Source organism: Pteropus vampyrus, unplaced genomic scaffold, assembly GCF_000151845.1.
Source record: "Pteropus vampyrus isolate Shadow unplaced genomic scaffold, Pvam_2.0 Scaffold349, whole genome shotgun sequence".
NCBI lineage: Eukaryota > Metazoa > Chordata > Mammalia > Chiroptera > Pteropodidae > Pteropus > Pteropus vampyrus.
The window spans coordinates 1,436,804-1,461,523 of record NW_011889130.1 but is presented as its reverse complement, the minus strand read 5'-3'; the positions used below and the strand labels follow the sequence as shown (position 1 = coordinate 1,461,523).

At 41.1% G+C, this 24,720-nt stretch overlaps 1 protein-coding gene across 13 annotated transcripts in view; it reads left to right on the top strand.

The window, feature by feature from the left end:
* WNK2 (WNK lysine deficient protein kinase 2) overlaps positions 1-24,720 on the top strand; it is a 106,024-nt gene that overhangs the window by 55,558 nt on the left and 25,746 nt on the right. For 11 of the 13 annotated variants that reach the window (XM_011378924.2, XM_011378925.2, XM_011378926.2 and 8 more), the window contains 10 exons: positions 280-320; positions 1,187-1,358; positions 1,446-1,562; positions 1,910-2,080; positions 2,343-2,388; positions 2,885-3,004; positions 21,244-22,067; positions 22,433-22,502; positions 23,290-23,372; positions 23,476-24,167. In XM_011378924.2, coding sequence (XP_011377226.1) covers positions 280-320; positions 1,187-1,358; positions 1,446-1,562; positions 1,910-2,080; positions 2,343-2,388; positions 2,885-3,004; positions 21,244-22,067; positions 22,433-22,502; positions 23,290-23,372; positions 23,476-24,167 — 2,336 coding nt within the window. The remainder of the gene's footprint in view (positions 1-279; positions 321-1,186; positions 1,359-1,445; positions 1,563-1,909; positions 2,081-2,342; positions 2,389-2,884; positions 3,005-21,243; positions 22,068-22,432; positions 22,503-23,289; positions 23,373-23,475; positions 24,168-24,720) is intronic. The other 2 variants (XM_023522577.1, XM_023522578.1) reach the window with 2 other exon arrangements.

The following is a 24,720-nucleotide window of genomic DNA, read 5'->3' as shown; positions in this document are numbered from 1 at the left end:
GGAATGGCCTGCGACAAGCCTTCCTGGGTCCATGTGCTCTCTCACAAGGATGGTCAAAGTGATTTAGCATTTGGAAAGAGAAGGGCTCCAGCTTTTAGGAACCTGCTCCAACAAGATAAAAACTTCATACCCACCACTCTACATGGTCTGCTTGCTACAATCAGAAAAGGGAGTGGTTAGTGGGCTGGGCCACAGAGATGGGAAGATAGCAGACTGCCTGTGGCTGTGCCCTGAAGGAACAAATGTGACCCATCCTCTTTCCTGTGGTTTTTATTTCAGGAGCAGGACAAGCAGCCTGGCCTCCTGCAGAGCTGTGAGAGGTAATGGCTCAGCTGGGAAGGAGACAGCATGGGTCCTTATGCCAACTCAGCCTGCCTGCTGCCATGTCACAGGGATCCCGTCTTGCTTTGCCCTCATGTGTCAGGGCTTCTAACAACATTACCGGTTTGAAGCCTGACCTGGTGGAGCTTCAGGAAGTTCCTCTGGGGTTTTTGTTGGCACTTGTTGAAATTTGGTTGTCAGATGTTCCCAGCTGTGTTCTGGGTCCTCGCGCCAGGCTGTGGTGCCGAGGATGTTCCAGAGGGGAGAGGCCGTGGACAGTCAGCAGGAGAGGGGGCTGGTGGGGAGGCTGGGAGGGCATGGCAGAGTTCAGCCCACACCCCGGGTTTCCTGGTGCCTCAGCTGCTGGGTACCTGTAGTCTTCCAGTCAGGAGGCATATCGCGTTTGAGAGGGAACTAGTTATAGGAGGTTACCTTGTGTCCCAACCCCTGGTGTATCAGCATCAAGCTTGCCACTCTGCAAACTCTCCTCCAATCCTGCAACAGCTCCAAGTGGTTGGCATGTTCCTATTGTTGCACAGATAAGGAAACTGAGGAATGGGAGAGGATTGTTTCTTAATCCTGACGTTTACCGTAAGAATGTTGGGCCTGCTTCACAGGTGGGAGGCTGAGAGTGCCAAGGTCCCGGGGTCAGAAAGCCCATGCGTCCCCCATAACCTCTGCACACTCAGGACAGGGAAAAGGGGCTGTGTGCTTGGGGGTTTCTCTGCTGGGCATGGGTTTTCCAGCTGAGTACACCGAAATTCTAAAGCTTCTGGCTATTTCCTGAAAAGCCAAACTTCCCCCATGAGGCCAGCTTGCATTGCAGGTCGTTTCTGTGGGCGCAGTAACATTCTTGGTTTTCCAGCAGCTATGGAGGTTCTGACGTCACTTCTGGAAGAGAGCTGAGTGACAGCTGTGAGGGCACATTTGGTGGGGGGAAGTTGGAAGGCAAGCCCTCCCGGAAACATCACCGCAGGTCCACGCGCACGCGCTCGCGCCAGGAGAGGGCCAGCCGTCCCCGGCTGACCATCCTGAATGTGAGGAGCCAGGCGTGGTGGGCCGGTGGGCACATGGCTGGCTGGGAGCAGTCTCCTTCCTGGCCTTACCACCCCAGTGTCCCGTAGGTGTGCAACACGGGTGACAAGATGGTGGAGTGTCAGCTGGAGACACACAACCACAAGATGGTGACATTCAAGTTCGACCTGGATGGAGACGCGCCTGATGAGATTGCCACCTACATGGTAAGTGGGCATTTTGCTGGGTCCCTTGGGTTGGTGAGGCTGTCTCCTCTGTGTCCCTTGGGTACTTCTCTGGCAGCCTTGCTGAGGGGAATGTTTGTTGCCAGTCTTCCCCATCCTCCAGCCTCTGCAGGTGGCTGCCTGCTCCAGGCATTGCTGCCCTGTCACCTGAAAGGCCTGCTTCTCAAGCCATGGCTTTTCTTGCTGAACTGTGCAGGCCCTGGGAACCAGGTCCTCTGGCCATGTCACCCCTCTGGGGTTTAGAACAGAGAAGTCAAGCAAATCAGTCAGTGAAGACCCGGCAACCCTGTGGTGTATCCCTACCAGCAGGGCTGTATATGCTTTTTCAGGTGGAGCACGACTTCATCCTGCAGGCTGAGCGGGAGACATTCATTGAGCAGATGAAGGACATCATGGACAAGGCGGAGGACATGCTCAGTGAGGACACAGATGTGGACCGTGGCTCTGACCCTGGGGCAAGCCCGCCGCCCCTCAGTACCTGTGGTCTGGGCACTGGGGAGGTGAGTCGGGATGCTGGGTTCCTGGGGGGCCAGGGCCTGCTTACCCCTGCCTCCACGCTCTGAGAACAGTTCTGGGACATTGCAAGCCTGCTCTAGGAGCCCGCATGGTGTGTGGCATTGGGTGAGGTGGCTAGGAGGTGGGCGCCTTCAGTTCAGTTGGCAACGCCTGAACTCTGAGGCTCTTGGATGTTTTGAGGCCATATTGTGCTCCCACTTCTTGGTCCATGCAGTCTGCTGATTTCTGACCGTTTACTTCCCTCAGGAGAGTCGCCAGTCCCAAGCAAATGCCCCAGTGTATCAGCAGAATGGTATGTCTGTCTCTCGGGCCACACCTTCACCAGGCTCACCCTGGAAGAGATAGTTCTGTCATTGTCCCTTCTGTCTCCCAGCAGGCATTTTAAGTGTCTCATTGAGTGTATTGTTATGTGGATTGACCATCACACTGGGGGGATTGCTGGAGCATGTGGTGAGAGTCTTCCCACCGCCCTGGGATGGCAGCCCTGCCTGGCTCAGGTGTGGACTGAGCAGGGTGTGAACTCGCCGCTGCCTGCTAGTCCCTTGGCCAGCGTTATCCCTTCACCAATGGTATCTCGGGCATCCTGGGAACTAAGCCTGTGCTGAGGGTGCTTGTGAAGTCTCTAGCTGTGAGCGAGGAACCCCTGAGTAGGCTGCATATCCCCTCACTGGTGTGAGGTGAGTTCCCCAGAGCCCCTCCTATGGCAGGTCTGGTGCCAGCTATGAGGGTCACACTGGCTCAGGAGAAACACTCTCGCTCTCACCAGCTATTTTTGTCCTGCCTTTTAGTTCTGCACACTGGGAAGAGATGGTTCATCATCTGTCCAGTAGCTGAACACCCAGCAGCAGAAGCCCCCGAATCTTCACCCCCACCTCCTCTGAGCTCCCTGCAGCCAGAAGCCAGCCCAGGTAGGAGCGGCCAGAACCCCCGGTTCTCCTGTCTAGTACCTCAGTGCTCCTCATCTCTGCTGTGTATTGCTCCACAGCCTGTGGTCCTCAGGCTGGCTTTCCTTACACTCATAATTCACTGGCCAGAGCTGTGTGCACAGTGAAATGCAAGGAGCTCGCCCCACACTGTCATCCCAAAGCCAAGGGCTCCCTGTGCGGCTGTATCCCTCCCTGTGCAGGTTTTCTACCAAATGATGCAAGTGAAAGCAGCACTCAGCTTGGGCCTGCTGGCCACCTTTGCTGTACAGGTGACACACAGGGGCTGCACGGGTGTGTGCTGAAAGGGCTCTGCCCCTGCTCTTTTTTACCAGTGTCATTTTGAAACTCCTAACTCCCTGCCCCTTCCCACTTGCAGGGATGCCCTGCTTGTTCTTTTTGTTTCAGGGTGGGAAAATCCCTTGTAGTGCTGATTTTAAATTGTCACCAAGGAAATTGACACTCAGATATTGACACTCTGCACCTGTGTGGACAGATGCCAGCAATCTTGCTGTTGGGGCTTTTTATTAAATTCTCATTTTGTGGTCCCTTGGGAGCCTGAAAATAATCACTTAAACAGATTAAAGCTTTAATTTCCTATTAGATGGCAGGAAAAAGTTCCCGATGATTATATAACTTGACCTAACTTTGTGGTACAGTAGTCTTATCCACATTTTCACTTTTTGTGGTTTTAGTTACCTGCAATTAACCATGGTCCAAAAATATTAAATGGAAAATCCCAGAAGTAAATAATTCATAAATTTTAAATTGTGCACCATTCTGAGTAGCATGATGAAATTTTGTGCCATCCTGCTTCATCTTGCCCTGGAAGTGAATCATCCCTTTGTTCAGTATACCCACTCTGTACACACTCCCTGCCCCTTAGTCACTTAGTAGCCATCTGGGTTATCAGATTGACTGATGGGGTATCATAGCATTTGTGTTCAGGTCACCTTATTTTACATAATAATGGCCCCAAAGTACAAGAATAGTGATGCTGGCGATTCAGATATGCCAAAGAGAAGCTGTAAAGTGTCTTTTAAGTGGAAAGGTGAACATTCTTGACTTAATAAGGAGAGATCAAAGATTGTATGCCGAGGTTGCTAGGCTCTACCGTAAGAATGAAGTTTCTGTGAAGTTATGAAGAGTTTGCTGAGAGACCACAGTCACGTACTTTTATTATAGTATATTGTTATAATTATTCTATTTTTATTATGTTACTGTTTTTAATCTTTTACTGCACCTACTTTATAAATTAAACTTTATCTTACGTACGTGTGTACAGGAGAAAACTATACATAGGCTTTGGTACTGTCAACAGTTTTAGGCACCCGTTGGGGTTCTGTCAGTGTATCCCATGTGGAGAGACTACTGTATATTCATGAAAAATATATGTAAGTCATTTTTAATGTTGTATCATGTGTTTCTAGTGACTTCCATTTTACCTTTGGAGAATCATTCCCATGGGGAAAAAGTCAGCTTCATAACCCCTAGTGGAGCCACAGACAGACCTGGTGACCTCTGATAAAGGGCTTGGCCCGACCTGGACTAAGGGATCAAGGGAGAAGCAGCACTGGCTGCAGTGGCACAATTTTAAAATAAGAATATGTTCATGTATTCCTTTTTGATTTTGATACATACACACCCAATTAACTAGGGGAGAAAAACCCTTATAAAATAAAGCTAGTTTTCAGTATGGTTTAGTGGTTAAGAGGACATGGCTGGAGTTATACCTTAGTTTGTCTATGTACTCACCTCAGGAAACTTTTCAGAGTCAGTTTCTTTATAAAAAAAGAAAAAGGAGGTAGCCACTTATATGATGGTAGATCTGTTAATTTGGATTAACCATTTACTGAGGATGACCAAAAAAGTTGGATGAATTATAAAGATCATCTGCTTGAAGATTTTCAGGAACACTGAAGACTGGAGAGTTATCAGGTTGGGATTTAGAGGCAGTGAACCCAATATTGGTCTGTTACCTTGGGTGCATTTTTTATTCCTGCAAGATGGCTAAAAGGCCAAGTGTTGATGCTTCGATAGCTCACCAGACTAGAGAAAAGTCTCAGAGCCCCAGGCCAGGAGGCTGGCCCTGCTGGAGTGTTATGTTGCAGAAGGAAGGGATACCTTGACGTAGGCCAGGCAGAGAAAGAAGCTACCTCAGAGCGTGGTGCCCTCAGCAAGGGAATCTTGGAGTGCCATATACTAAGGTGGAAGTGCACAGTTTCTTTTTGTAGGAAGGTGGTGCCATTCTAGACCCCCACATTACTTGTACAAACAATTTTGTGAACACAGTATTTGGCACATAGTAAAAAATAAATAGATAGGGAGTCTTGGTTCTGGTAATATGGTATATGCACACCTCATCACCCCTTTTCTCCACTCAGTCTAACTAAACACCTTGGCCAATTGATGCAGGGCATAGTTCTTTGAGAACTCGGGAAATAAGTAGCAGGAGGATGGTGAAGCACAAAGAATTTCAAGTACCATTGAGCTGGTTTTCCCTTGGCTGTCTCCTGGCCTTAGCTCATAGCAACATGAATACTGGGAGTGAGCACTGGGTGCAGACAGAGAAGCTTCATGAAATACCTCTAATTTCAGCTTGCAAAGGAGGAAAGGGAACTCTTAAAGCTCAGAGAAAAGGGAGGCAGATTCTTCTTGTTTTTCATTTTTCTCCCTTCTCTTTTGACTTAGCCCACAGACAGTTCTGAGGGGCAGCAGAGGGTAACAGGATTGAAAACCATGAGAAGAGAGAGACTTCCTCTCCATTGAGTGGAGCTGGAGCTCAAAAATATTCAGAACCAAACTCATTACTTTTTTTCTTTTTTTGTCTTCCTGCCACTTAGCCCGGCTTCTCACAATTGTGGAAGCGATGGTTTCTCCAGAGGTTATATAAGGGGAGTCCCAGGGAACCAGGATGTATAGCAAGATCACAGAAAGGAGGAACTTGGGGAAGCAACCCCATAAAGTTATTTTTGAACTCCCAACCTGTGATGCATGGATCTGACCCTAATTAGCATATAGAAAACTTACAGAACCAAACTGGTAGATAGACTCCTGCCCAGGTTCCAAACTGCCCCCTGAGTGGTACACATGTGTTTCAGATCAGATTAGTATAGCAGAGACACAGATAACTGAACTGATAGTGTAGCAGAGCTCATAGAAGGTGGGTTGCAGCTTGCAGCTTGAACCTAACCAGGTGTATTCCCTGCTAAAGCAAAAATATCAACATTCACCATAGAATTTAAACAAACTTAAAATATAATATTCAAAATCTAGTCTAATCTTATCCAGTCAATGCAATCAAAAATTACTCATCAAATGAAGAAAATGGAAAGAAATATAGTCAAAATTATCATGGATAAACTAAGATACAATATGAAAAAATTCAAATAATCTATAAAGAAAGCCCAGGATTAAAAAAGGACAGATTGTGAAAATGGATTTTTAAAAAAATACTTGACCTAAGTGTTTGCTGTCTACAAGAAACTTCAAATATAATGATATGAGTAGATTAAAAGAAAAAGGATGATAAAAGACGTACCATGCAAACAATAGTCAAAAGATTGCTGCAGTAGTATTTAATATCAGACAAAATATACTTTAGAGCAAAGAAAATTACCCAAAAATCAAAGAAACATTACATATTTACAAAAGGATCAATTCATCAAGATGACATAATAGTCCTAAATATGTATGCATCTAGCAGCAGAGCTTCAAACCCTGACTTCTTTCTTTTGAAAAGAGAAATAGTCACATCCATAATTGTAGTTTGAGACTTCAATGCTCTTCTTTTGGTAATAGATAAAACTAGTAGATAGAATATCAGCAAGTGTTTAGAGGATCTGAACATAATTATCAAATTATCAAATTAGAACACTACACCCAACAACAGCACATTCTTTTCAAGTGCATATGGACCAATTACCATATCCTGAGTTATACAACAAGATTTAACAAATTTAAAAGGATTGAAGTTATACCAAATATGTCTTCTCATATCATGTAATAAACTGGAAATCAATAACGAATATAACACAAATTTCAAACACTTTAAAATTATATAATACTTCTAAATTTGTAAATCAAAGTCTCGTGAAAATTAGAAACATTTTGAAATAATCAAGAATGAAAATACAACATAATAAAATGTGTGGGATGCAGCTAAAGCAGTAATTAGAGGGAAATTTATAGCACTAAAAATGGCTAGGTAAAGAGGTCTCAAATCAATAACCTAAGCTTCCATCTTAAGAAACCAGAAAAACTAGAACAAAATCCAAAGTAAGCAGAAGGAAGGAAATAAAGATAAAAGCAGAAATCAATGAATTTTGAAAACAATAGAAAAAACAGTGAAACATAAAATTGGTTCTTTAGAAAAAATATAAAATGACAAGCCTCTTGTAAGATTTACCAGAAAAAGACTCAAAATACCAATATCTAGAATAAAAGAGGATATCACTACAGACCCTGCATAAAAGGATAATAATCGTGGAATACTGTGAACAAACCTATACACATAAATTTGACAACTTAATGAAAGAAACTAATTCCATGAAAACCAAAAACTACTAATACTCATTAAAGATGGAATAGATAGCCTAAATTCTTCTATACCTATCAACGAGATTGAGTTTCCAGTGAAAAATCTTCCCCCAAAGAATTTTTCAGGCCCAAATAGTTTCACAGCAAATTTTATCAAACCCTTTAAAATAGCAAAAAACACCAATTTTACACAATTTCTTCCATAAAATAGAAGAGGAAGGAATACTTTTCAAATTATATTATGAGGCCAGCATTGACCTGATGTCAAAACCAGACAATGACAGTAAAAAGAGAGTGACTGACCAAAATCTCTCATTGACATAGAAGGGAAAAATATTCTGAGTAAAATATTAACAAGTCAAATCCAGCAATATATAAAAAGAGCAATACACTATGACAAAATGGAATGTATCCAGGGAAGGCAATATTAAAAAATTAATTACCATATTAATGAGAACTTCCCTAGAAAGAGAAAGACACATATATTAGTTTATAGAGAAAAAGTATTTGATAAAATATGACATTCATTAATGACAAAAATTCTCAGCAAACTGAGCACAAGGGAACTTCTTCAACCTGATAAAAGATAGCCACAGAAAACTGACAGCTAACATGATATTTAGTGCTGAAAGCCAAATGTGTTCTCCCTGAGATTGGGAGATGTCCCCTCTCTCCATTTCTATTCAACAAGGAACTAGAAATCTTACCCAGATTCCACATGGGCAACAAAACAAAACAAAACAGAAAACAAACAAATGAAACAAATAAAAGGCATGAGGATTGAAAAGGAAGAAATAAAATTGTCTCTATTTACAGAAATATGATTTTATATGAAAAAAATCATAAGGATTCTAAACAAATCCTAGAACCAGTAAGTGAATTTAGCAAGATCACAGGATACATAATATACAAAAATAACTGTATTGCTATATGATGACAGTGAACGATTGATAACTAAAATTTTGAAACGAGACCATTTATGGCAGCTCCAAAAAAAGTAATACATAGCTATAAATTTAACAAAACATATAGAATCTGTATGTTGAAAACTATAAAATACTGATGAAATGAATCAAAGATGACTTAAATAAATGGAGATACTTACTGTGTTCATGGATTGGAAGACTCACCACAGTAAAAATGTCAGTTCTCCCCAAAGTGATGTAAAGATTGAATGCAATACCAATAACAATTCAAACAGGATATTTTTGTAGACATAGACAAGTTGACTCTAAAATTTATATAGATGTGTAAAGGTAATTGACATAGCTAAAGCAGTTTTGAAAAAGAATCAAATTGGAAGAACCACATTACCTAATATTAAGACTTACTGTAATGTTACAGTGATCCAAACAATGTAGTTTTGGCAAAAGGATTGGCACATAGATCAGTGGAACACAACAGAGGGCCTAGAAATGGACCCATACAAATGTTGCCATTTGATTTTTGACAAAGATGCAAAAGCAGTTTAATGGAGAAAGGATAGTCTTTTCCATAAATAATGTTGAAGCAGTTGGTCACCCATATGCAATAATTGAACCTTGCCCCACACTTGGCATTTTATACAAAAATTAATTGAAAGTGCATCATATATCCAAATGTAAAATGTAAAACTATATAACTTTTAGAAGAAAACATTGGAGAAAATATTTGTGACCTGTGCCAGGGATTTCTTAAACATGATACCAAAAGCATGATCTATAAAAGAAAAAAAATGGATAAACCAGACATTGTCAAAAGAAAAGCCTTTTGCTCTGTGAAAACTACTGTTAAAAGAATGAAAAGACAAGCTACAGACTGGGAGAAAATAATTGCAAATCACATATTCAGCATAGTATTTGTTCCTGAAATATGTAAAGAACTCTCAAAACTCAATAATAAGAGAACAACACAATTAAAAAATGGACAATGGACTTGAACAGAGTCTTTGCCAAAATGGATACAAGGATGCAGTTAAGCATATCAAAAAATATTCAATGTCATTGACCACTAGGGAAATGCAAATTAAAGACACAGTGAAGGATCCCTGTACACTTGTTAGAATGGCTAACTTAACAACATCAAGTCTTGGTATGGATTTGGAACAACTGGATTTCATAAATTGCTGGTGGGGATGCAAAATTGTACACCTATTCTGGAAAACACTTTGATATTTTAAAAATAAAGATATACTAAATGTATGACAACAAATTCACTCTTCAATATTTATCCTAGAGAAATGAAAATTCATGTTCACTTAAACACCTATATATGACTGATTATAGCAATTACATGCATAATTGCCCCAACTGGAAACAACCCAAATGTCCTGCGATAGGTGACTGGACAAACTGTGGTGTTTTGAAAAAGAAATGTTCGATACATGCAACAACATGAGTGAACCTCAAAGTCATACTGAGTGAAAAGAAGCCAGTCTCAAAAGGGTACATACTGTACCATCTCATTTATAATGACATTCTCAAAACAAAACAAAACAAAACAAAACAAAAAACACCACAAAAAACTATAGTAATAACGAATAGGCAATGTTTGCCAGGAGTTAAGTGGGGAGAGAGAGTATGACTATAAAGAGATAGCAAACAAGGAAGTTTTTGGGGGGTTTTGGAATTCTTCTGTATTTTGGTTGTGGTAGTAATTATATGGATATGTGTGTGTTCTATTTTACTTTTGATAATTTAAAAAGTGAGAAAAAGTTTACATATGCTGAAAAAAGTAACAGGCAGACAATGAGGCAAAATAGCATGAAAGAAAAGTGGCAGCAACAACAGTCAACAAAAGAGATTCTCACACTTCTACTTTAGGCCAAGATGGAACAATAGGCACTAGATTTATTCTCCCTCAGAAAACAACTAAAAAAGCATACAAATTTATGAAACAATATTTTTCAAGGCTTTGAACACAAGACAAGGGACATTGATCCTTGCAAGACTGAAAAGACTACAATTATCTCAGCTGACTGCTCTGAGAAGGATTCCATGCCACAGAGCAGAGAGGAAGAGAGGGACCCAGGCAGAGCTCATCAGATTTTCTGTGGTCAGGAGACCAACCCGAGAGTCTAGGGAAATCCAGTAACAAGAGTTTGAAGGGTAGAGTTCTGGAAAGGAGAGAGAAGCACAAACAAAAGTCTGGAGATTGACAGATTCCCCTTGATTATTCTGCAGAGTACTGTGCATGAGGAAACTAATGCCACAAAAGAAACCACCTCAGATGGTTAGAGGGAATGGTACTAGAACTCATACTGAGAAGGGCCTTGCCTCAATTGTGATTAATTAGCCCTAGACTAACTCTCATTCCACCAACAAATCTTAAAAGCAAGATCTGAAAAGATCAAGTCATCTTAGAGTAGCTTAACTGCATCCCACAACAAAGAATGTTTATCAACATGTACATTCATCCAATGCCCAGGAAGGTAAATTTTACATTGATATTTAATCAAAATTACCTGGAAGGACAATATGAGAAAAATCCACATTCTAACCTATCCATAGCTAACACAGTTGTTAGAATTAGCAGATAGGCACATTAAGATAGTTATTACAACTTCATTCCATATGTTCAAATGGCTATAGGAAAGGAATGTAATTCACCATATTGATAAACTAGAAAAAAATTCAGATGATTATCTCAGATGCGGAAAAGACATTTGACAAAGTTTAACAACTATAAACATCCTCAGCAAACTCAAAATAGAAGGGAACTTCATCAACTTGATCAAGAGACTGTATAAAACTCTACAACTAACATCATACTCAATGGCGAAAGACTGACAGCTTTCTCCCCAAAATATTCATAAGGCAAAGATGTCACTCTCACAACTTTTTATTTAGCATTGTACTGGAGATTGTAGGCAGTGCAGTAAGTCAAGAAAAGGGAATCAAAGACATCCAGGTTGGAAACAAAGGATTGAAGCTGTCCTTATTTATAGACAATAAGATTGTGTAGAAAATCCAACAGAATTTCCGAAAAAACTGCCAGAACCAACAAGTGAGCTAGGTTGTTGGATACATGATCAATATACAAAAATCTGTTGTATTTCCTATGCATTAGCAACAATCAAAAATTGAAATTTAAAGCAGCAGTTCTTTATAATAGATGAATTATTTAGGGTTAAGCCTAAAAAGATAGCTGTAAGATCTGTACAGGGAAAACTTTAAAACTTTGCAGATAGAAACTAAATTAGACCTAAGCAAGTACCTTGTTCATGGGTCAGAAGACACAATGTTGTTATAGTGTTAATTCTCCCTCGGTTGATCAACAGATTCTATGCTGCTGCCATCAGAATCTCAGAAATCTTTGTAGCAGTTGAAAAACAGATTCTGAATTTCATGTGAAAATGGAAAGGATATTGGAATTTGGAAACAAATAAATTGGAACACTAACACTCTCTGATTTCAAGAATAATTATAAAACTATAATAATCAAGACAGTGTCAATTATACTTCAACATAATGGTTAAAAACCAAAGAACAGTAACAGAAAGCATACTCTCAAGAGCATCAAATGGTGGAGTTACCAGATAACTATGTATGCTTACTGTGTTAAAAAAATAATAATAAATTACTAGAGTAAAGTTTTTGGCAAAGAATTAGAAACTATGTAAAAAAAGAGAAGGAAAACCTAAATGGAAATTCTAGAACTGAAAGATATGGTAGTTAAGATTAAGACCTCACTGGATGGTTTGTACACTGCTGGAGAAAGAATTAGCAAACTAAAATGTAACTCAAAAGAAAATGTATAGAGTAAGATAAAGATGTTTAAAACAATGGAAAATACAAAAGAGGAGCTAAGAAAAGGGGAGTTTCCTTGAGATGGTCAAAGATGTTATAATTGGGGTTCCAGAAGGTAGAAGAATGAGACACAATCAAGTTTGAGAAGATAATGCAGAGAATTGAAGGACATTAAGCCAAAATTCAAGAAGACTCTCTAAGCTCTTGAGAAGGAGAAAAACTATACTTAAATATATTATAGTTAAAGTGCTTACAACCAGAGACAAAAATTTAAAGGACTATAGAAGAAAAGCAAGTATCTTTAAAGAAGCGAGAATGATAGGACAGCTCCAGTCTCCAAAGTTGAAATGTTTGCCAGCAAACCAAGGAATACTGTTATCCTGAGTGTTGAAGAAAATAAGTGCCAGCCTTGAATCTCTACGTGGTGATAGGATCCTACATTAATGAAGACGAAATAAAGACTAAAGGGATTCATCACCTGCACATCTCAACTGAAGACAGAGGGGATACTTTTAGACAAAAGAATAGTGACCCCAAATGGAAGTTTGGAAATGCAGGAGGGAATAAAAGTAATGGAATTTTAAATACATGGGTAGGTCTAGAGGAATGTTGACTATATAAAAACATAATGTCATGTCTTCTGAAATTTGAAATATTTTTGTTGTGTTAACATACATGAAGGTAAGGGCATATTTATCAAGGGGAGGGAATTGTACTTACAGAGATCCTGGGCTCTTGCATTGTCAGAGGGGAGAGCCAAAATCAAGAATGGATATTATAGTCTCTAGAATACCACTATGTAAATTGTAAAATAGCAGATAACTTCCACATTCATAGTGATAGAATGGAATGGGGAAGAATTTTTAAAAACAAAAGGCAAAGAGGAAGAAAAGCATCACCAAACATGATGAACGCACAGAGAGTCATTTGTCAGATGGTTGTTTTAATCCATTAGATCAATAATTAAATTAAGTATAAATGAGCTAAATATAAAAGATTGTCAAATGTAGAAAAAATAAAGATTAACAAACTAAGACATAAGGATATAAAAGTTTAACAGTAAAGAAAGCTAGTGTAGATCTTTTTTATGTCAGGCAAAGTAGACTTTAAGGCAGAACAATGGTGAAAGACAGCTTTTCAGGAAGCTATAATAATTCTATATTTGTGTGTCTTTAATAACAGTCTCAAAATATATAAGGCAAAAATTAACAACAAAATGAAGAAATAGATAAATCTATAATTATCATGGGAGTTTTAACCTTTAGAACATGAAGACAAAAGTCAATATAAAGGATTTCAGCAATAAAATCAGCAGTCTTATTCTAATATAGAACACCCAAGAACTGAAGGGTACCCATTTTTTTTTCAAGCCCACATAGACTATTTTAAACTTAGCCATAAGCAGTACACAAAGCCAATCTCAACAAATTTCAGAGTTAGAATCATTCAATGCATGTTCTCTAACTACAGTTAGAAATAAGCTAGAATTTGAAGATAAGATACCTAAAAAGTCTCTATATGTTGGACAGTAAAGAAATGTATTTATAAAAATCTCATGAAGCAAAGAAGAAATTATAATAGAATTTAAGAAAAGATTCTAAATGATAATATTAAAATCATGCAAGTGAAGCTTTTACATATCAAAACATGTGGGATGTAGCTAAAGCTGTATTTCGCAGAAATTTGTAGCCTTAAATGTTTGTTAGAAAGGATAAAAGGCTAAAAATGAATAACCAAAGTGTGTTTATTATAAAACTTTATAAAGAGAAAAGAAAATTTAATAAAAATAAAGAAGAGAAGAAATAAAACAGGTAAGCATGAATTAATGAAATGTAAAACAAACATACAATAGACTATCAACAAAGCTTGAAGTTGGGTTTTTGAAATGACTAACAAAATTGGTAAGCCCCTGGTGAGACTGACTATAGGAAAAAGAGAGACACAGTCAATATCAGGGATTAAAAGGGAAAGAAATATAACTTATCAAACTTACATAAGAAGAAAAAGGAAATTTGAAAAGTGCTATAAACATAAAAAAGTTAATTCAGTAATTAAAAACTTCATACTTACCCTTTGTGGTGCAAAATTTCTGGAACAGCTCAGCATATAGCCTTCCAGGTTCAAGTACAGGCAGAAAAGGGAATTAACTCTTTTCAGAAGGTTGCCAAAGCTCTGGGCCTGACTGCACTATACAAAACTAGGAGTCATATCTGTCTCTATAGGAATTATGCATCCAAGTGGCTGGAATGCAGAGACTGACTCCTATATCCCTGGAGTTGAAAGTAGGGACAGTTGTTCTCCAGAGGAAATTCAGAGTGCAGTTACATAGTGAGGAGGGAGCTTGATGCTGCTTAGTAAAAACTGACAAATGTTCACAATAATGAGAAAGGTGGACTCACCAAATGTTGGAAAAGAGGTAATGATTGTTGAGAAGAAGAGAAAGGATAAGTGGAGTTCATATAAGAAGTGAAGAACTCTGCCCAGATTAAAAATAAATAGAAATAGCCCTGGGAGGGATCAAGAGTCCAATTAAGATCCTGTGGGAACACAGTGGAGCAAAAGTGGGGGAAAAGTGCACAGAAAGGATTGCTGGGGAGGTGGCTTTAGCTGACATCAGTAGAGAACTAGGAACAAAGAAGGGCAGGTATTAGCATCAGTCACATGGCAGATGCCATCACACTTTCCAGTGGTCTGCTCTGTGGAGGACCTATCATTCTCTGCTGCTGGGGATCTCTACAGCTCTCAAAACAGCCATGAGTTCTCCATAGATTTCACAGCAGAGGACCCCACAGTGTTAGTTTGCATGTACCCCAGTGGCCTGCTTTGCAGAAGACATTGGCGGCTTTTACCATTGAGGTAAGCAACAGCCATTGCTGCCATGGACCCCTCCAGGGAGGGATACGCTATTGTACTCTCTCCCCAGCCTCCAGATGAGCTGCTGTTATGCCACTTGGGTACCAGGACTGCCAGCTGCCTTCCCCAACCCTGTGCATATGCCAGACCCCAGAACCCTGGCTGCTTTGGGTGTACCCATACTCCAAACCCTAGCTCCATGGCAGTTGCACACTCATGCACCTCAGGCACTGGGGCCATGGTCGCTGTGGGCTAGCCAGTGCCCAGATCTGGAGTCATCACTCTGTGAACACTGCATCCAGACCTCTACTCTATATCTCTGCATCACGGATGTCTGCACATCAGACACCAGTGCTACCACTACTGTGAGAGTACCCACAGCTGAGCCTGGTGCCAAGAGGGATCCCCTTAACCACCACACCCCCATGGGAGAAAAAGATCAGGAAGTACCCAGCAGCCTTCACCACTGAAGACCCCAACAGCCCCCACAGCTGCTGCAGCTACCTGCAGTTGAGGACCCCGGTTATCTTTGCCAGTGCCAACCCCAGCTGATGGAACTACATAGAGATGACACTGCTGGGCCTGCCCTGTAGCTGGAACCACCACAGCCCACGCAGCCAGTGTCCCTGAACACAATCACAGGTTAAGGTCTTTCCCCAGCAAAACCAATCTGTAACATCTGGAAGAGATGACTATTTCATTAAATGTACAAATATCAACTAAAGCTACAGGAAACATGAAAATGCAAGGAAACATGATACCACTAAATAAGCAATAATTTTTCAGTAAGTGACCTCAAAGAAGTAAAGACCTATGAACTGCCAAAGGATTAGAAATAATTTCTTTAAGAAAGCTTGATGAACTTTAAGAGATCACATTTAGACAACTCAACAAAACCAGAAAAAAAAAATGAGAAGTTCAGCAGAGAAATAGAATTATAATAAGAACCAAACAAAAATTCTGGAACTGAAAATACAGTGAATGAAGGAAAAATGCAATAGAATATCAATATCAGACTTGCAGAAGAAATAATATGTGAACTTGAAGACACATCATATGAAATTATCCAGTCATAGGAGAAAGAAAGAAGAATGTAAAAATGTAAAGAAAGCCTATTTGAATTGTAAGGTACCATAAAGCAACTATTTGTATTATGGGAGTCCCAGAAGGAGAAGAGAGAGTGAAAGGGCAGAAAGCTTTTATTTAAGAAATTCCCAAATCTAGGAAGAGATACGCACATCCAGGTACATGAATCTCATAGGTCCCCATGCATATTCAACCCAAACAAGACTTCATCAAGACACATTATAATGAAACTATGATAAATCAAAGACAGAATTTTGAAAGCAGCACTGGGGAAAAAACCCCCAGCTCATTTCATACTAGGGAATATCCAGAAGGTTTTCAGCCGATTTCTCAGCAAAAACTTTGCAGGCTAGGAGAGAGTGGAAACAATATAATCAAGGTGCTGAAAGAAAGAACTAACATTCAAACAAGAGTACTATAACTAGCAAAGCTGTCCTTCAGAAATGAAGGAGAAATAAAGACTTTCCCAGGCAAACAAAAGTTGAAGGAGTTCCTCACCACTATGCCTTCCTTACAAGAAATGCTAAAGGGAGTTCTTCAAGCTGAAGTGAAAGGACACTAATAACATGAAAGTGTAAAACTCACTGGTAAAAGTAAGTAGTCATTCAGAATAATATTACAATGATTGTGTGTAAATCGCTTAACTCTGGTATAAAAGTTTTAAAAAGGTATTAAATGTAACTATAGTTACAGTAATTTTTAATGGATACACAATATAATTTGCAACATCAAAGACATTAAATGTGTGCAGGGGAAGTAAAAGTGTAGAGTTTTTATATGTGATCGCAGTTAACTTAAAATAGACTGTTAATAGCAACATTTTTAATGTAAGCCTCATGGTAATCAAAAAGCAAATACCTAGAATAGGTACACAAATAATAAAGAGAAAAGAGGCAATGGCAATAGTAAGTTCTTTTCAGTAATCAAATGTAAATGGATTATGTTCTCCAATCAAAAGATACAGAATAGCTGAATGGATTAAAAATACGAGACAAAACTATATACTCTCTACAAGAGACTCATTTCAATGTTAATGACACACATAGGAAAGTGAAGGATGGAAAAATATATTTCAGGCTGATGTAAACCAAAAGAGCAGGAATAGATATACTTATATCAGATAAATATATACTTTAAGTCAAAATCTGTAACGGGACAAAGAAGGTCATTATGTAATAATAAAGGAATCAATTCACCATGAGGACATAACAATTGTAAATATATATGCACCTGACTTCAGAGCACCTAAATATATTAAGCAAGTATTAACAGATCTGTAGGCAGAAATAGATAACAATGCACTAATAGTAGTGGATTTCAATATCTCACTTTCAATGATAAATAGCATCCAGATAGAAAATAAATAAGGACATATTAGACTTTAAAACAAGTGGCCCTAAGATTACACCGCCCCCCCCACACACACACACATACAATATTCCACCCAACAGCAGCGGGATGTACATTCTTCTTAAGTGCACATGGGACAATCTCCAAGACAGATCATTAAATCACAAAACAAGTCTTAACAAATTTATGAACATTAAAATCATATCAGGTTATTTTTTCCAACTGAAGTGGAAACCAATAACAGGAGGAAAGCTGGGAAATGCATGAATACACGGATATTAAACAACACTTTGGAATAACCCATGGGTCAAAGAAGAAATCAAAAGGGAAATATATCCTGAGACAAACAAAAATGGAAACACAACATACTGAAACTTAAGAGATGCAGCAAAAGCAGTATTGAGAGGAAAGTTTATACTACATTAAGAAACAAGATCTCAAATAACCTAAATTTATATCTGAAGGAACTAGAAAAAGAACAAGCTAAGCCCAAAGTTAGCAGAAGGAAACAACAAAGATAAGAGCAAAAATAAATGAAATGGACACTAGAAAAACAATAGAAAAGATTAATGAAACTAAGAGCTAGTTTGTTTAACAGTTAAGCAAAATTGACAAACCTTTAACTAGACTAAGAAAAAAAAGAAAGGACTCAAATAAAATCTGAATTGAGAGAGGAGACTTTACAAGTGATACCACAGTAACATCAAAGAATCATAGGACTACTATGAACAATTATACGACAATGTTTTGGAAAATCTAGGAAAAAAAAATATAAATTCCTAAAAGCATATAACCTACCAAGACCAAATCATGAAGAAATAGAAAATCCCAATGGACTTAAATCTATATTCAATAATTTCCCAACAAAGGAAGGTCCAGACTAAATAACTTCACTGGTGACTTCTGCCAAACATTTAAAGAAGAATTAATGCCAATCTTTCTTAAACTTTTCCAGAAAAATTGAAGAGGAGGCAGCACTTCCACAACTCAGTGAAGTTGCAGGATGCAAATCCACATGCAAAAATCAGTTGTATATGCAAACACTAAAAATGAACTATTTGGAATATAAATTAAGAAAGCAATGATATTTATAATAGCATTAAAACAATAATATATTTAGAAATAAGTTTCACCAGGGAGATGAAGACCTGTCACTGAAAATATGAGATATTGATAAAAGAGACTGAAGTAAATGGAGCTATCCTATATTCTTGGATTGGAAGAATTAATATCATTAAAATGTCCATATTACCTAAAGCCATCTACAGAGTCAATGCAATCCCTATCAAAATTTTAATGGCATTTTTTTTTTACAGACATAGGAAAAACAACCTTAAAATTAATATTGAATCACAAAAGACCCAAAATAACCAAAGCAATCTTGAAAAAGAACAAAGGTGGAGGCATCTTCATTTCCTAATTTCAAACTATATTACAAAGCTATAGTAATCAATGCCAGTATGGTACTGGCTTAAAAACAGACACATAGACCAGTAGAACAGAATTGAGAGCCCAGGAATACAGCCATGCACACATGATCAATTAATCTATGACAAGGGTGCTAGTTACACACAATAGGGAAAAGATAGTCTCTTTAATAAATGATTTTATGAAAACTGGATATCCACATGCAGATAAATGAAAGTGGATCTATTTCTCACCACTCAGAGAAGAATCAACTCAAAATGCATTAAACATGTAAGACTTAAACATGTAAGACCTGATACCATTAAAGTCCTTAAAGAAAACATAGGAGAAAAACTACTTGATATTGGTCTTGACAATGATTTTTTGGATCTGATCCCAAAAACATAAGCAACAAAAGCAAATATAAGTAGGACTACATCAAACTAAAATCTTCTGCATAGCAAAAGAAACAACAAAACGAAAAGGCATCCTACAAAATGAGAGAAAATATTTGCAAGTCATATATTTGATAAGTGGTTAATATATAAAATATGTAAGGAACCCACACACCTCAGTAACAAAAAAGCAACAAAAAATAATCAAATAAAAAAATGGGCAGAGGGCATAAAGGGACATATCTCCAAAGAAGACATACAACTTGTGAACAGGTACCTAGAAAGGAGCTCAACATCACTAATCATCAGAGAAGTGCAATTCAAAACCATAATGAAATATCTCCTCATACATGTGAGGATGGGAATGCAAACTCGTAAAGCCATTATGAAAAATAGTATGAGGTTCCACAAAAAATTAGAACTAGAACTATCATATGATCCAGCAATTTCACTTCTGGGTATATGGCCAAAAGAAATGAAATCACTATCTTGAAGAGATATCTTTACCCACATGTTCATTGCAGCATTATTCTAATAGCTAAGACATGGAAACAATCTAAAGTGTTAATAGTTGAATGGATAAAGAAAATGTGGTAAATGGAATATTATACAGCTTTAAAAAAAGAAGGAAATTCTGCTATTTGTGACAACATGGATGAACATGAGGGTCATGCTAAGTGAAATAAACCAGAGAAAGACAAACACTGATCTTGATTACATGTGGGATCTGGAAAAAAAAAAAAGTTGAACTCAGAACCAGAGAGTGGAACGGTGGTTGCCAGAGGCACAGATTAAAGATGCATTTGAACATCTCAATAGATGGAGGAAGGCATTTGATAAAATTCAAAATTCATTAATGACTTTAAATGATAGGAACATAGGTATAAAATTTATTTTTTTAATATGACAAAGGATATCTATTTTAAAAACAATAGCAAATATTCCTAATTGATGATATCTTGTATGCTTTCTTTTAGAGATGGAAGAACAATATAGAGATACCCATTATCACTACTTATTTTCAGTACCCTACTGGAGGTCCTAGATAATGCAATATGGGGATAAGATGTAAAGAATTTAGGGAAGGAGAGAAGCAGGGAGGGAGAGGAAGAGGAGAAGGGGAGAAGGAAATAATTAAAAGAAAGAAAAGCAATAAGATTGAAGAAGCCTAGGCCCCACCTCACACAGGGAGATCTGAATTTCTGTGAAAGGGCCCCACCATCCTCTTTCGTACCTTCCAGGTGATTCCACTTTGCAGCCAAGTTTAAGAGATAGTGGCCTGTCTACTTTTTGTAAATATTTAAGTAAGTGTCATGGTGGTTACACCATAGCTTTATTTTTATTTGAAGAAAATGCCATTGATTTCAAAACAATGTTTTCCAAAGCAAATATTTGCCTGTTTGTGTTGGTTCCAACTTAAGGTATGCTTCCTTCTATTATCTGTTCCAATATTAACCACTCTTTAAGTGGAAATAAATACATAATTCACGTCATGTAGTAAGATGCTCAGAGCTGAATGATTATTCTGATTTCTCAGTGTAATTCCATATTGGTGATACATAAAAGTTGATGTTCCTGTTAACATTACTACTTTTTATTAAAAATTTGGACAGAACGAAATAACTACCTTATTCTAATGAAGCCCTTGATATTAAATTTATTGCATAGGGACAAATTATAATTCTTTCCAAGGAACATGTTTGTTAAACTTTCCCCATTTTGAAGTTGACACATCAGAGAAAAAGAGAAGGGACCAGTATGTGGGGCACTGCCAGCTCACAGAGGGCATTTTGTTTGGCCAGCAGAGTGCCAGGTAAATAGTAACAGAGTAGGCCAGTACAGAGGCATTTTTTCCTATCTCTTCTAGATCCAGCACCCTGTAAAGACCAGCTGTCCTTGAAGGAAAAATCCGGCTTCCCAGCCAGTCCACAACTTCCGAGCCAGCCAAGCTCCAGGGGTGCCCCTGGGGGTGTACCAGTCCCTTTGGTACCATCCTCTCCTCCCATGACTTCTGTGCCCCAGGACATGGCTGCACCAGCTGCCAGCCCCAAGCCAGAGCCAGCAATGGGGGCTGCTGTGCAGGCAGGGGGTCCAGGGACTTCTCAGGGGATAGCTAGTGAGCACGAGACACCCCAGCCCCTGGCAGAGACTCATGATGCCCAGCTTGCTACAAGGCCCCTGGGTGTGGCCCTAGGGCCTTGCACCTCCCCTCCAGAGGCCCCCCAACACCCTACAGGTCTGGAGGAGCCTGCCTCAGCCAGGGAGGCTAGCGCCCCGGGGGAGATCCTGCCAGCTCCAGCCCCTGTGCCCAGTGCCCCTGGTGGGACTCCCCAGCTTGCCCTAGGCCAGTCTCTAACCTCAGTCCCTAATGTGGTGGGGGCCGTTAGCCTGGCCACCCCCCAGCTTCCCAGCCCCCCACTTGGGCCTGCCATCCCCCCGCAGCCACCTTCAGCCTTGGAGTCAGATGGGGAAGGGCCACCTCCTAGGGTGGGTTTTGTGGACAGCACCATCAAGAGCCTGGATGAGAAGCTGCGAACTCTGCTCTACCAGGAGCACGTGCCCACCTCCTCTGCCTCAGCTGGGACCCCTGTGGAGGTGGGCGACCGAGACTTTACCATGGAGCCCCCAAGAGGGGACTGGACCTACACAGAAGCCTCTGGGGGAGACCCAGCCCTACTATCCCAGCTTGCGGTGAGTATTGGCCTTGCTCTAAGAGGTGCTGGCACAGGGCAGAGGTCTGGACAAGGATGGGGGCCAGCTCAAGCCTATGCGAGCAGACACCCTGGCTATGCGGGCCATCCTGTTCTCAGAGACCCACCTCTTTGCTTGACCTGCCCAGGTGTTTTACAATGAGTGGCCCATTTGGGGAGGTGGGGCATGCGTGTGCAGGGTCAGGACCAGGCTGGGACAGCCTAGTGTGTATGAAGTGCCCTGCTCCGAGCATCCTCGGGAGGAAGAGCCCAGCCTTTGGACAGGAGGAGAGGATTTGCAGTTTTACCTGCCGAAGTGTCAGCAAGTGAGGCTCATGGCTCTTTCCTTTCTGTTTCTTTCTCTAGTCGGACAAGTCAGAAATGGCTCCTGGGCCTGGGGACACATTGGAGCAGGCCACATCCTCACCAGTGGCAGGTAATGAGCCCCAGGTCACTGGCCCTGCCCCCAGTGTGCACAAGGTACCACCCAGCCTTCCTTGCTCCAGAGCATTCTGCATCTCCATCCTTCATCCTTGCAGCATCTTGGATGGAAACCAGACATGGCAGAGCCTGTCATGATATCTTAGGGTGTGATCACGTCCCAAGGAGAGAAAGTCCCTGTCTGTGGAAATGAATGTCAGTCCCCCCATCCAGCCTGCCCAATATGGCTTTCTTTTGGCATGTGTGGGTCTCAGCTCAGGCCAATCTCCCACACATCAGCTCCTTCTGCTGTTATTCACTCTTCACAGCAGTTTTAGGAAAGCAGGTCAGAAGTATCATTCTGTAGTTGGGGAAACTGAGACAGCCTCAGATGACATGGACCTTCCCTAAACACTGGAGCAATAGGGTTAGGAATTGGCCTTATCGATCTACTACTTCCAGGACCTCATGAGACCCTTTTATCATCAGAACATGCCAGGGTGAGACTGTCAGGTGATAGAGATGGCAGGTGAGACAGGGTGTTACCATCAGGTGTCTAAAAGGCCTGACTGTGCTTAAGGGTCTGGAGCAGGTGCCTGCAGGGTCCCGAGTTGTATTGGACTGAGGCCTCCTCCCTTCCCCAGATTCTAAGATGTCTCCTGTGAAGTGAGGGGGTTAGTACAGCTTCTCATGGCTCCTTTCCCTCCTACACGCTGCCCTCCCACTGCGATTCAGCTAGCCTTGAGCCATTCTTGCTTTTGTCCTTGGCACCAGTACAAGTAATAATTTTGATGTTCCTACAGCAGCATCATCTTTGAGCAACATGCTGGGAACTGATGGAGGATGGGTGGCCTCAGGTTCACCTGCAGCGTCCAGTGCCCCTCAGGTAGGTAATTTTCTGCTGAGATGATGAGATACTCGGCCGGTTGGTGGGGTTTGCTCTCTGCTTGTGTTCGCATGGAATCTTTTCCCTTCCTCTATTTCCCAAGGATGCCCCCACTTCTGCCATCCCTGCACATCCGGAAACCACAGATCAGAGTAGCAGGGTCCTTGGGGAAACCTCTGCTGAGCCCATGCAGCGCTGCCTGGGGATGTTGACCAAGGGCAGTCAGGCCATCCAGTTCCAGACACATGGCATTATGGCCTCAGGGTCCCCTCCGAAGCGGCCACGGCAGCAGGATGGCAGCTCACCAGCCAAAACTGTGGGCCGGTTCTCGGTAATCAGCACCCAGGACGAATGGACCCTGGCCTCACCCCACAGCTTGCGGTACTCTGCTCCACCCGACGTGTACCTACAAGAGGGGCCCCAAAGCCCTGACATGAAGCTGGCCCTGCGGCGAGTGCAGACGGCCTCTTCCATCGAGGTCGGCCCTGGCGAGCCCGTGTCCAGTGACTCTGGGGACGAGTGCCCACACAGGAGGCCTTCTGTGCAGAAGCATGGCTCCCTTCCTGGGAGTGGCAGCAGTGTGGCCAGCGACTTCGTCAAGAAGGCCACTGCCTTCCTACACAGGTCTTCAAGGGCTGGCTCTCCGGGCCCAGAAACACCCAACAGGACGGGCGTGAAGGTCCCTACCATCAGTGTGACCTCCTTTCACTCCCAGTCATCCTACATCAGCAGTGACAATGACTCAGAGATTGAGGATGCCGACATTAGGAAGGAGCTGCAGAGTCTTCGAGAGAAGTAGGTCCTGTGGGATGGGTAATAGGCTGGTATGGCGTCCAGGCCATGGTGTCAGGGTGCTCCAGGTTTCACCACATGCCCTTGGAGCTTGAGCCAGATGACAGGGTAGAGGCAATGTCACTGGCCAGCCTAGTTTCTGGTCTTGTAGCTGTGCCTCTCCATTTCCTGTGGCTGTCCCCTTCTGGCCTCAACAGGACAGACCCGGTGTTGCTCAGGCCTTCCTCACATTCCCTCTGCCTGCAAGTGTTACCTGCCTCCGCTGTGGTTAGGGTCCCTGAGATGCAGCTGCACCCTGAAGTCTCCTTCACGGCAAGAGGGCCACAGTGTAGTTACCATGGTGGGGAGAGGTGTTCTGGGGAAGGAGTGGCTGTTAGCTGAGAGCTCTTAGAGTGGACCTGGAAACTGCCCACAGGGCTATGTGGGCTGGGAGGGGGACCTGATGCTTGTAGCTCTCTCCCCTGGTGCCCTATGACAGCCGATAGTTGGGTGTGGAGCAGCATTAATGTGCCCATTTTCAGGTGGCGTCCCAGGGGGCGCAAACTGGATCCTCGGA